This window comes from Moschus berezovskii, chromosome 21, assembly GCF_049115385.1.
Source record: "Moschus berezovskii isolate FMDL1 chromosome 21, NW_MosBer_1.0, whole genome shotgun sequence".
Taxonomy (NCBI): domain Eukaryota; kingdom Metazoa; phylum Chordata; class Mammalia; order Artiodactyla; family Moschidae; genus Moschus; species Moschus berezovskii.
The window spans coordinates 50,238,081-50,250,306 of NC_142480.1; the positions used below are offsets into that span (position 1 = coordinate 50,238,081).

The following is a 12,226-nucleotide window of genomic DNA, read 5'->3' on the forward strand; positions in this document are numbered from 1 at the left end:
TTTCCTGTCTGGCCTCTAGTCAATCTCCATTGACTGAGGGGGCCAAGAACCCTGGTTGGTATGTATGTTGTGGCGCCCAACGTGGGGCATTTGTCCCCTTCTGGGGAGAAGATGTGGCACCTCCTAGACCAGGGACAGCAGCTTCCCTGTGGGTGACAGGTGGCCGTCTGACCCTCCTGTTTCAACATCACCAAGTCTGGTAAGTCTGTTCCTGGCCCCTGGGGGCCCTCAGGCCCCTCATTCAGCAGCTCTCTCCCCGCCCTTTCCCTCCCTCTTTCGAGCTCTCTCCACCTTTCTCTCTGCCCTCTCCACCTTTCTCTCTGCCCTCTCCCTTCTCTGTCCTCTCTTATGTCTGTCCTGTCCTTCCAAGAGAGTGGACACCAGGCCGCTACAGCTGCCTCAGCTCTTCTCAGTCATGAGACCCGCTCCCTCCGGCCGGCAGTGGCTCACCTTGACAGGTGACGAGAGGAAATGGAGCAGCTCACCGCACATTGTCAGACGGGGCTCCACGGGCTCTGCCTGACTGGAGGCTGCTCAGAGAGAGAGGTTCGCCCCTCATGCGTGTCGCGGCTGGAAGTCCGATCATCTCACCCTTCTCCCCTTTATTTTCCTGCTGATGCAGGAGAGAGAGAGGCAATTACGACTGGTCTCCGGTTTTCATTTCTTGGGGACGAGAACAAGTTGAACTTCAGGCTGGACCCTTACAACTGGCCTGCTGTTCGCATTTCCTGAGACGGGGGTTAGGTGGGCTCCAGGCTGGCCTTTACCATCAGCCTTCTGTTTGCTTTCTGAAGTGGAAGTAACAGCAGAAGCAGAGTCAGCAGCGTTGTCTCCGGTGGACACCTGAAGGTGATAGTCACGGCAGGAACAGAGAGGGGCTAAACCTTGCTCGAGTAAAGCAGCAAGAGCTTTTCCCCCTCTTTGGGACAAGAGAGACCCTAGACACGCGCAGAAAGGTTCCTTGGGGGCCAAAACTCAGGGGACAACGCCAGGCCATAAAGAGCCTTGCTTCTCCCAGAAGCCTTTGTATCAAGATCCCTCTTGGTGAGAGGTGTGTGCGCACTTGGGGGCGAGGTTCTGAGACAAATCAGCCAGGGGTCAGAGCAGGATGTCTGGTGGAGGGAAGACAGAGAACTGCCCTACAGAGCTGGTTTAACTGCCCTTCCCTGCGCTCCTCCTCACCAGGGGGCCGCCGACACCCTTCCTCTCCGAGTGATCCTCTCTGCCTTGCTCTGTCTTGGCTACACTCACCGTTCCTCAGAGCACTCCTCCATGTCTTGCTCTGCTATGTCTCCAATTTTTGCTTCCATGAGAAATGCATTTTTCACTCTGGGCAGAAGCAGGGGAAACTAGCTTTTAGTCTCTAGCCCTTGCTGGTCAGGTGGCTAGGATTCCTGGCTTTCACCCAGGCTGTGTGTGTCTGCTCAGCTGCTTAGACATGTCCAACTCTGCGACCCCATGGACTGTAGCCACCAGCCTCCTCTGTCCATGAGATTTTCCAGGCAAGAATACTGGCGTCGGTTGCCATTTTCTACTTCAGGGTTACTTCCAGGGGATCAAACCAGCGTCGCTTGCATCTCCTGCATTGGCGGGTGGATTCTTTACCTCTGGGAAGCCAGGTTGCGCAGGTTCAATTCCTGGGCAGGGAATTAAGATCTCACTTCACACCACTTCTCACTGCTGCCTCACTGAGATCAGAATTGTGTGACAGGCTGACTGTGAAGTTCCTGAGGATAGTCCAGCTGGACAGGTTAAGAGTTTAAGGAGAGGCTAGTGAGTCATGAGGCTTCCCAGGTGACACTAGTGGTAAAGAATCGCCTGCCAGTGCAGGTAGTCCTAAGAGACCCAGGTTCAATCCCTGGGTAGGAAAGATCCCCTGGAGGAGGGCATGGCAACCCACTGAGTATCTCCCTTGCCTGGAGAACCCGATGGACAGAGGAGACTGGTGGGCTACCGTCCGTAGGGTTGCACAGAGTCAGATACGACGTAACCGACTTAGCAGGCACGCATGCAGTGAGTCATCTCCTAAAGGAATAATTGAAGTTACCAACCTGAGTATAGTTTCCCAGGAAGACTGGGCAGAGTGAGAAGCAGAGATGGCTGAGAAGGGAGCACTGAGAAAACACTGATACCTGAGCAGCAGGCAGAGGAGGAATCTGCCAAGTAGTAGGCAGGATAGAGAGGAAAAGATCAAGAGACTCCTGTCATTACAATAATAATAGGGAAGAGAGTGTCCGGAGGATGTGGTCAACGTGGTTACACGCTGCAGAGGTGAGCAGAGTTCATGAGGGATCAACACTGAAAAGTGTTCACTGGATGTGACAATTTGAAAATCTTTGAGCGCCTCAGGACAGAAGCCAGTGCATTTGAGACTGAGAAGGAGAAGAAAAGACTGTAAGTACAGGTTTCTCCTGGGGCAGCTAGTGTCTGTGAGGGCAAGGAGAGATAGGGTCATAGTGGAGATGAGCCAAGGGTCAAGGGAACCTGCATGATAAGTTTCAGAAGGCCATTTTGTATAGGTTAACCTGGGAAAGTTTGGGGGCGGGAGGAGAAGGGGATGACAGAGAATGAGATGGCTGGATGGCATCACCGACTCTGTGGACATGAGTTTGAGTGAACTCCGGGAGTTGGTGGTGGACAGGGAGGCCTGGCGTGCTGTGATTCATGGGGTCGCAAAGAGTCGGACACGACTGAGTGACTGAACTGAACTGAACTGAACTTCAACCCAATGGAACATCCAAATATTGACCCTAGGTCCACAGGGCAAAATATTTTTTAAAGCCGAAAACATGACAAAACATGAATCATAAGGATAGTGGATGAAATCTGTTAGTAAATAATGAATATGTTATTCAATAGTGAGAACATTCAACTCTTTTCAAGTGAAAACAGGAAATGAAAAGGAGATGGTCAAAGTTCTTATTATAGCGAAACCTGTGTCTACCACCTCAGAGCTGCCCTTCTTGTTTCCTTCATAAACCCAGTTCTGAGAGGAGCACACGAATATTTCCAGATACTGTCATTGCTTTATGTATGTCGCCTCACAATTCTTCCAGTTCTTGTTTTATCCACATTGTCCAATATGTTAATAGCAGCCAGAAGATATGCTTGGCTACTTAATTTTTAATTATTTAAAATTAAGCAGAATGAAAAATGCAACCCCTCAGTCCTACCAGACACATTTGAGTATCTATTCCCACATGTTGTTGGCAGTTACAGTATGGGACTGGAGGAGGAAATAGCAACCCACTCCAGTGTTCTTGCCTGAAAAATGACAGAGGCCTGGTGGGCAACTGTCCAAAGGGTTGCAAAGAGTCAGACAGACTGAGCGCCTGAAGATGGACTGTATGGACAGGGCAGGTATGGAACTCTTCCATCATTGTAGAAAGTTTCCTGGGCTACCCTGCTGCATAAATTGCAAGGCTATATTGTTAGATGCATATATGTTTGTGTTTGTCATGTCTTCACCTATCTTCATTTTATCAATTCATAAAATATTTCCTTGTCCCTTATGATGCCTGTTACCTTAAATTCTATTTGTCAAAATTTAAATTTGTAACCAGGCTTTAGTTGATTTACATTTTCCCAAAGAATCTTCTCTACATTGCTTTATTCCCTGCCGTGTCTGAAATTTTCATAATCTACACAGATGTTCCAGGTTTCTGGCCAATCAATGTGATAGGGAAATCACAGAAAATGAGATTTTTTTTTTTTACACAAAATGGAGCCTATCAACTTTGTTGAACAAGTCCACTAAAAAATTCATGCTTGTTGATTCAAGTCAGTTTCACTTTCAGATTTATTCAGCAATTTCTTTCCTGCTTTTGTTGATTTCTTATTGAATTGTTCCCGTCCCTTGGTGAATAGTGATGCAATTTCCTTAAATTGCATCAGTTCCTGTTCTAGGCTGAAAAATATTCTCTGGAGAGATTTCCAGGTCAAATTCCTGTACCTTGTGAGTGTGACTTTATTTGGGGAAAAGAACATTGCAAATCTGATTAAGATAAACATCTTGAGCTAAGAAGCTAATCCTGGATTTCTGGGTGAGCCCTGAACGCGATAATAAGTGTTCTTTTCAAAGAGATGCAGGACTCTCCCTGGTGGTCCAGTGGTTAAGACTCTGCACCTCCACTTCAGGAGGCGCGGGTTCAATCCCTGATTGGCGAGCTAAGATCCCGCATGCCGCAAGGTGTGGCCAATAAAGACGGAGGTCACAGCCCAGCACACACAGAGGAAACACTGGTGTGAAGAATCACAGGAGTGATGTTGCCAGAAGCCCTGGAGCACCACGGAAGACCCGCAGCTGCCAGCAGCTGGAAGGGCAAGGAATAGATCCTTCCTCAGGTTTTCCAGAAGAGTGTGGCCCTGCTGATATCCTGAGTTCAGATATCTGGCCTGCTGAACAGTGAGAGGATAACTTTCTGCCATTTTAAGCCATCAAGGTTATGGGAACATGTTTCAGCAGCCCTAGGAGACTACAGTAAGTCCCCAACATATAAATGAACTCTGTTCTGAGAGCACATTTTAAGTCCAATTTGTGTGTGAGTCCAGCAAAATTAGCCTAGGTACCCAACTAACACAATCGGCTATACAGTAGTATGGTAACAGGTTTATACGGAGAAGGCAATGGCACCTCACTCGTACTCTTGCCTGGAAAATCCCATGGACGGAGGAGCCTGGTAAGTTGCAGTCCATGAGGTCGCCAAGAGTCGGACACGACTGAGTGACTTCACTTTCACTTTTCACTTTCATTCATTGGAGAAGGAAATGGCAACCCACTCCAGTGTTCTTGCCTGGAGAATCCCAGGGACAGGGGAGCCTGGTAAGAGGCTGTCTATGGGGTCGCACAGAGTCGGACACAACTGAAGTGATTTAGCAGCAGCAGCAGCAGCAGCAACAGGTTTATAATACTTGCCACACAATCATACATGAAAAAGCAAACAGAAGCATTTTTAATCTTACAGTACAGTATCTTGAAAAGTACTGTAAAACTTGAAAAGTTCAGTACAACGGCTGGCATTAGAGAGGCTGGCATCGACTGAACCGTCAAGTACCAGCTACATCTTTGCTGCATTTACGCTTGCTTCTGGACATCCTGGACTTGAAATAAAGATAATGTACTACTGTACCTTGGGTTTCCCTGGTGGCTCAGCAACAAAGAATCCACCTGCAATGCTGGAGACTCAGATTCTATCCCTGGGTCGGGTAAATCCCCTGGAGAAAGAAATGGCAACCCACTTCAGTATTCTTGCCTGGGAAATCCCAGAATTTAGGAGACATAGGAGCCAGGGAGCTGCAGCCCATGGGGTCGCAAAGAGTCAGACACGACTGAGTGATGCTCACTCCATGGGGCTGTGAAAGCCTGTCCCTGCTGGATTCTGCCTCTCTCTCATCCGTCTCTTCCTCTCTCTCTCCCACACACACCGACACACACACACACACACACATGGCCTGTGCTCCCTGCCCAGGCTTCTTCTGTTTACTGTGAGGGGCACACCTCCCCCAGCACAGCACTGCTTAGGAGGCCCTCATTTCCTGAGGATGTGTATCCTAGATCACAATGAACTCTCTGGAAAGGGTTTAACCCAAACAGTGGAGAACCCAGCAGCACTCCACCTTCCCCAAAGACTCCGATAGTCACTTTCTGAGGGTCCTATGAGGGGGGTCTCAGAACTCCTGAGGCATAGAAGCAAAGGGGGACCATGATGATGAGTGTGGGCATCATTGTCAGGACTCAGATCCCTTGACCTGCCTCCAGAGGACTCTTGTCTACCTGGGGACCTCTGGCATTGAGGGGCACCACGAGGGGTAGCCCTGAACCTGCCCAGGACTCTGCTCTCCCACACCTGAAGGGAAGCTGTGCAGGAATCACCTGGCTTCCTTCTCCAAGGCCGCTTCCTACCCTGAGCCCAGTGGGCCCACTAATGTCCTGCAATGGGCTCTAGGACGTCTGCAAGAGCCCTGGAACTGAATGCAACATTGAGCATACGTGCGTGTGTTTCTGGGAGAGTCATATTCTCAAAGAGATTGGCGTGCCTGAAAAGGCTTGGCGTTTCCGAGAGGCTCCGCCTTAGATCCCAAAGAAGTAGGCTTTCCTAATGAGAGATCACCTCACACCAATCAGAATTGCCATCATCAAGAAATCCACGAACAGTAAACACTGGAGAGGATGTAGACAGAAGGGAACCCTCCCTTGCTGGGGGGAATGCAAACCAGTGCAGCCACTGTGGCAAAGGGTATGTGCTTTGTGCTGATCGCTTCAGTCATGTCCAGTTTTTTGTGAACTCCTCTGTTCATTGGCTTCTCCGGGCAGGAACACTGAAGTGGGTTGCTGTGCCCTTCTCCAGGGTATCTTCCTGACCCAGGGATCAAACCCGAGTCTCTTCCTTTTTGCATTGGCAGGTGGGTTCTTTACCATTAGCACCACCTTGGAAGCCCAGAGAATAGTATAGAGGTTCCTTAAAAAAACTAAAAGTGGAAGGTCCATATAGTGAAAGCTATGTTTTTTCCAGTAGTCATGAATGGATGTGAGAGTTGGCCCATAAGAAGGCTGAGTGCCAAAGAATTGATGCTTTTGAATTGTGGTGCTGGAGAAGACTCTTGAGAGTCCCTTGGACAGAGGAGTGTAGCCAGTAAATTCTGAAGATCAACCCTGTATATTCATTGGAAGGACTGATGCTGAAGATGAAGCTCCAATACGTTGGCCACCTGATGTGAAGAACTGACTCATTGGAAAAGACTCTGAAAGATTGAAGGCAGGAGGAGAAGGAGGAGACAGAGGTTGAGATGGGTGGACGGCATCCCCGACTCTATGGACATGAGTTAGAGCAAGCTCTGGGACGTGGTGAAGGACAGGGAGGCCTGACATGTTGCAGTTCATGGGGTTGGGAAGAGTTGGCTATAACTGAGCGACCGAACAACAATTCAAGGACATTTGCCATCTGCCTCTGGGGAGGTGAATCCTGTGCTGCTGCAGCTGCTGACCTTCAACACTCCCTAGTGAAGGACAGGAAAGCCTAACGTGCTGCAGTCCATGGAGTTGCAAAGAGTCAGGCACGACTGAACAACCGAACTGAGTATTCACTGCAGCACTGTTTACAGCAGCCAAGACATGGATGTAGCCTAAGGATCCCCGTCACAGCCCCGAAACCCCTGTAGGCCCCTGTTCTTTTCTCTGAGTTCCAGTCCAGGCCCCTCCTCCATGGGAAGGTTGGCTCCATGCCTGCATCCCTTCTGGGTCAGAAGACACCTACTGGGCTGCCTCAGAGCCACTGGAACCCTGGGATCCCCCCAGTCATCTCCACTCTGCCCTGCAACTCCTCCCCAGTCATCTCCACTCTGCCCACCACCCCCTCCCCAGTCCCGGGTGCATCCTCAGGGCTGTCACCTCTCAGGGGTCCAGCAGGGACCTCCTCTTTCAGCTCCTGCCGTTTAAAGGGGGCCGACCATCCGTCCATCCCCACTCCCTCCCTTGGATGCCTGAAAGTTCCCACGTCAGCATCAGACACAGCATCCTTGTTCATTTCCAGTCCCTTCTTCCCAGCTTGGAAGCTGCTGACTAGTCTCCCAGGCCAGGAAAATCCTCACTCAGGTAGGACTTCTCCTAGATCTTTGCAGACTCCCACCTGGATGGCAGCTTTGGAGCGCAACACTATGTTAATTTATTCTGTGGCTCCTCAATGTCGCCCCACCTTGGAGTCAAGCTGGGTTAGGGTCTCCCTTCCTCAACGAGGAAGCGTCACATGTGAAGGCAACAATGGTTGCAAGGGATTCACAATGGTCCCTACTTCTCATGTCCCTGCGGCCTTGCTCTCACCCCAGGGCTGCTCCCTGTGACCTTCATGGCCAGTTCTTCAGCTTCATCATCAGCCCCTCCCTGTACCTGCCCCCGCCGGCCCTGGAGTGGTGCGTGGCCGTGTGCTCCATCTGCTTCATCCCAGCAGCCCTGGCCGTCCTGTTGAACCTGGGCGAATGGCAACGCAGGCTGCCCGGGCCCTTCCCCATCTTCCAGCTCGTGCTCGGCCTGCTGTCCATCCTGCTCTATGTCAGCACTCTGGTCCTCTGGTCACTCTACCAGTTCAGCAAGGAGCTCGGTGGGCAGCCCCAGCGGTCCAGTGATATGGGCTGCATCAGTGGGCTCACCTACAACCTGTGCTTCTGGGACCAGAGACTGGCTGTGGCCATGCTGACAGCCATCAACCTGCTGACTTTCGTGGGGGACATGGTGTACTGGGCCTGCCAGGTTTCTGTAGGGACTGGGGTCAGTCCAGTGCTCCCGATCCCTCCCGCTCACAGGAGGTGCCTCTACAGAGCTCTGTCAGCCCCTGATGGCCTCTTCCTGGTCCTCCTCTCTCCCTGCTCGCATTCTGCCCCACTCATCTCACGCTCTTTTCTGTTTCCTTCCCTCCGGCTCTGCCTCCTTGCTGTCTTGTGAGGTTGCCCACATTCTGTTTTCCTTCTTTCTCTTGCTTCTCTCATTTTTTCTACATTTTTCTACCTTTCGCCCTTTTCCTGGTCATCCTTGGTTTTTCTCATTTCCTGTGTCCTGACCACCTCTCCCCATTTACCTTCTCCTGATTAGAAGAGCCTGGCATAAATCAAGCTCCAACTCAGGATAAAATTCAAAAGTAAAATAGAAAAGACTGAAAAAACCCCAGGTGCTCATCTTTAGGATGCGGATTAGTAAATGATCATGTAGTGCAAGAAGGAATACTCTGCAACTGCTGCTGCTGCTAGGTCTCTTCAGTCGTGTCCAACTCTGTGCGACCCCATAGACGGCAGCCCACCAGGCTCTCCTGTCCCTGGGATTCTCCAGGCAAGAACACTGGAGTGGGTTGCCATTTCCTTCTCCAATGCATGAAAGGGAAAAGTGAAAGTGAAGTTGCTCAGTTGTCCGACTCTTAGCAATTCTTACCCCATAGACGACAGCCTACCAGGCTCCTCCGTCCATGGGATTTTCCAGGCAAGAGCACTGGAGTGGGGTGCCATCGCCTTCTCTGTACTCTGCAACAGTGAAAAGTAAATATCTCCAGGATGCATGAAATAAAAGTAGTTAAGATAGAAATCAGCATGGAGCATACTATATATTATATAATAAAAATGAGGGGAAATAATATTAAATACACCTATATGTGATTGATTTGCATCAAGAAGCACAGGAAGGACTCCCCTGAGTGCATTGGAATAGTTACCTGCTCCGGGTGGGGCAGGGGAGCTGAGGAGGGAGTGGATGGAACCACAGGTAGAAGTGAGGTTTCAGAGTATGGCTTTTTCAGAATATTTTTATTTTCAAAAACGTAAATATTCCCTTCTTAAAAAAATAAAATTTATGTTTGAAAAATATAACAACTGGAGAAGGGTCAGGGCACGGATAGTTGGCAGATGGTCTCCATGCTCCCTGCAGCTTTGACGGACAGGCTGGGGGAGGAGCTGAGAGATGCCCGCACAGGCCTGTCTCCAAAGCAGACAGAAGGGAGGCACCTTGGGTCAAGGGGTCTGGGGAGGGGGAGCTGTAGTACCCAATCCCCCGTGCTGAGTGGCCAGGGCCTCTCCAAGCCCTTTAGTACACACAGTTGATGGAGAAGCCCCCCGTTGCCCAAGCCTCAGGCCCTTCCCTTGCTCCCTGCCTGGCCTGGGCTCCCTGTTTCCCAGGGCAGCGGCCAGAGGCTCCCTCCTCAGCTGGCCAGAGCCTCCCCCAGGCAGGGTGACTCCAGCTGACTGGAGGTGACTCCAGGTGACTCCTGAGCAGCATCCAGAACACAGCCTGGGGCACGGATGTTCCCATTCTCTGGCCAGCTTCTTGGAAAAATCACATAATCAACCTTCTATAGTCCACCTTTGAGCAGAGAGAGAAAGGCCTCTGCTCTCGGGCGGCCCCAGGAACCTACCCGGGAGCCAGGCATCGACTGCCAATCCGTGTGACCCTTGTCTGTGTCGCTGTCTCCTGTGGAAATGTCTCTGTAGGAAGACTGATGGGCAGAGGAGATTCAGGCCAGACTCAAATCAGTCCCTCCCTAGGGTCTGGACCCTCTCTGTCGTGTTCTGGCTGGCTTGCCAATAAGAAGTGGTCTGGCTGGGATGGGAACTCGGCCACAGGACCTCTGGGTGGGACACTAGAGCCAGACCAGGACACACAGGAGTCAGGAGATGAATCCTGGACCCAAGAGAAGAGGGAAGGGGCTCAGCATTTACTGAGGTTCTATTACTTGCTGGGGCTTCCTTGGTGGCTCAGATGGTAAAGAATCTGCCTGTAATGCAGGAGACCCGTGTTTGATATCTGGCTTGGGAAGATCTTCCAGAGAAGGAAATGGCTACCCACTCTAGTCTTCTTGCCCGAACAATTCCATGGACAGAGGGAGCCTGGTGGGTTACAGTCCATGGGGTCACGGAGAGTCAAACACGACTGAGCGATTAACACTTTTTTTTTTTTTTTGCTTATGACTTGCTGAGCTTTGCAGGGAGACAGACCCATATTCAAATCTGGGCTCTGACAGGGAGTAACTATGTGAACTTGAACAAAAAACATAACACACTCTCTGAGCCCCAGTCTCATCATCTGTAAAATGGGGATGACAATAATAATATCCCTAAAGATGAATGAAACAGAGGTGATGTCAACAAGTCAGTCTGTTGGTGCTGAAAAAAATATTGGCCACTCTCTCCCATTGGGTCTAAGGTACAAATCAAACCCAAGCAGATTTTAAGGTCCTAAACCCACATCAGTTCAGTTCCTGGGTTCAAACCCCAGCTCTGATGCCTAAACCTCTGTAATCCTGACCAGCTGACCTCTCTGTGCCCGTGAAAATGGGGACACTGAGCGCATAGTTCAGGGGCTGCTGGGAGGAGCAAATGAATCCACAGCAGAGCTTGACATGCAGTGAGCACAACTCATACGGCCTCTTGTAACTGTTGTGTCCACAGAAACCCCGCTGCAGCCCAAGTCCTCAGGACCCCTTTCTCAGCCGACAGAACCTGTGAGCTGGCACCTGAGGTCTCCTCTGGAGCCAGGCTGAGCTGGTGAAGATTTGTCCAGTTGCTCTTCTCTGGGCCTGCTTCTGACCAGGGATGGAGAAGTGGTGGGGGTGGGGGAGCTTAGTTCAAGCCCATCCCCGCCCCCTGCCCCCCGCCACTACAACCAACATCTGTTTCCATGAGTCCCTTCCGTGCTTGACCTGGAATGAGGGTGAGTTTCCTCAGAGAACAAAGTCCCCCAAAACCACTCATCTGGGCCACCAGGCTGCTCATGGGGTGGGGGTGGGGTCCTTCAGGCCTCCTCCCCTTCTACATTGACCCTGACAGCCTTAGGGCCAATGACACCCTCTCAGCACTACACCAAGGGAATTCACTTCCCTGGTCTCCGTTACAGCCCCCCTGCCCCTTGGGCTCCTGTATGCCCACTGCTGCCCGCAGCATGCCATCCCTCAGGTCACCTGGTGACCACAGTGGTCCATGTCCATGCTGAACTGGGTCCATCAGCCCAGACCACTGCCCCCAGAAACACTCCTATAGCTAGTGTGGGACCACTCCTTATGCAAAACCCTTGAAAGAAAGCCTGCTGTTCTTTCCGCTACATCAGGCAGGAAACGCTTCCCAAATAGTCTATTCCTGGACCTTGTTGGAGGCTGGCAGGACCCCAGAACCCTCCATCATCTCTGACCCTCTGCCCCTCATCCACAAGGTCTTGGCTCCCCAGTTTTCTACTCCCCCATCACATGAACTCAGATCCAGGTTTGTTCATGTGTCAACCAGAATGTGCTTCTATATAGGCACATGAAGACACCGTTTTCTGTATCTTTAGGCAAATAGGATGGCTCAGCCACCAGCCCCATTAGTAGGAAGTCGTTACTTTTGTATGAAACAGGCCTGATATGTTATGAGTATATTATTATGGGGTATTATAAAAAGGAATGCAATACCGCACCTTTACTTTCATGTAAAACATGAGGCTTCGAAGATAAACTCTAGAATATAGATCCACAAAGTAGAGGGATCTTCTCCTTTGTTCACTGATGTTTTCCCAGTGCTGAGAAGGACTGGTGCATTGCAGGAGTTTATTGAATAAGTATTAACATGGGCTTACGACCTCAGGTTCCTTCCTGCTTGGACCTCCTGACCAAACATTCCATCCCTTCTTCCTTTAGGGGAAAAGTTTGAGAATCAGTGATTCCTTTGTTTTCTCATTTAATTCTCCCAGCTTTCCCATGGCCTTGTATGATGAACATCTCCA

At 50.5% G+C, this 12,226-nt stretch overlaps 1 protein-coding gene across 1 annotated transcript; it reads left to right on the forward strand.

Moving 5' to 3' along the window:
- Positions 1–4,488: 4,488 nt before the first annotated feature.
- Positions 4,489–10,894, forward strand: LOC148774571 (myeloid-associated differentiation marker-like). The gene has a single exon (XM_088829639.1). The coding sequence runs from the start codon at positions 7,757–7,759 to the stop codon at positions 8,432–8,434; it is 678 nt and encodes a 225-aa protein (XP_088685765.1). The 5' UTR covers positions 4,489–7,756; the 3' UTR covers positions 8,435–10,894.
- The last annotated feature ends 1,332 nt before the right edge of the window (positions 10,895–12,226 follow it).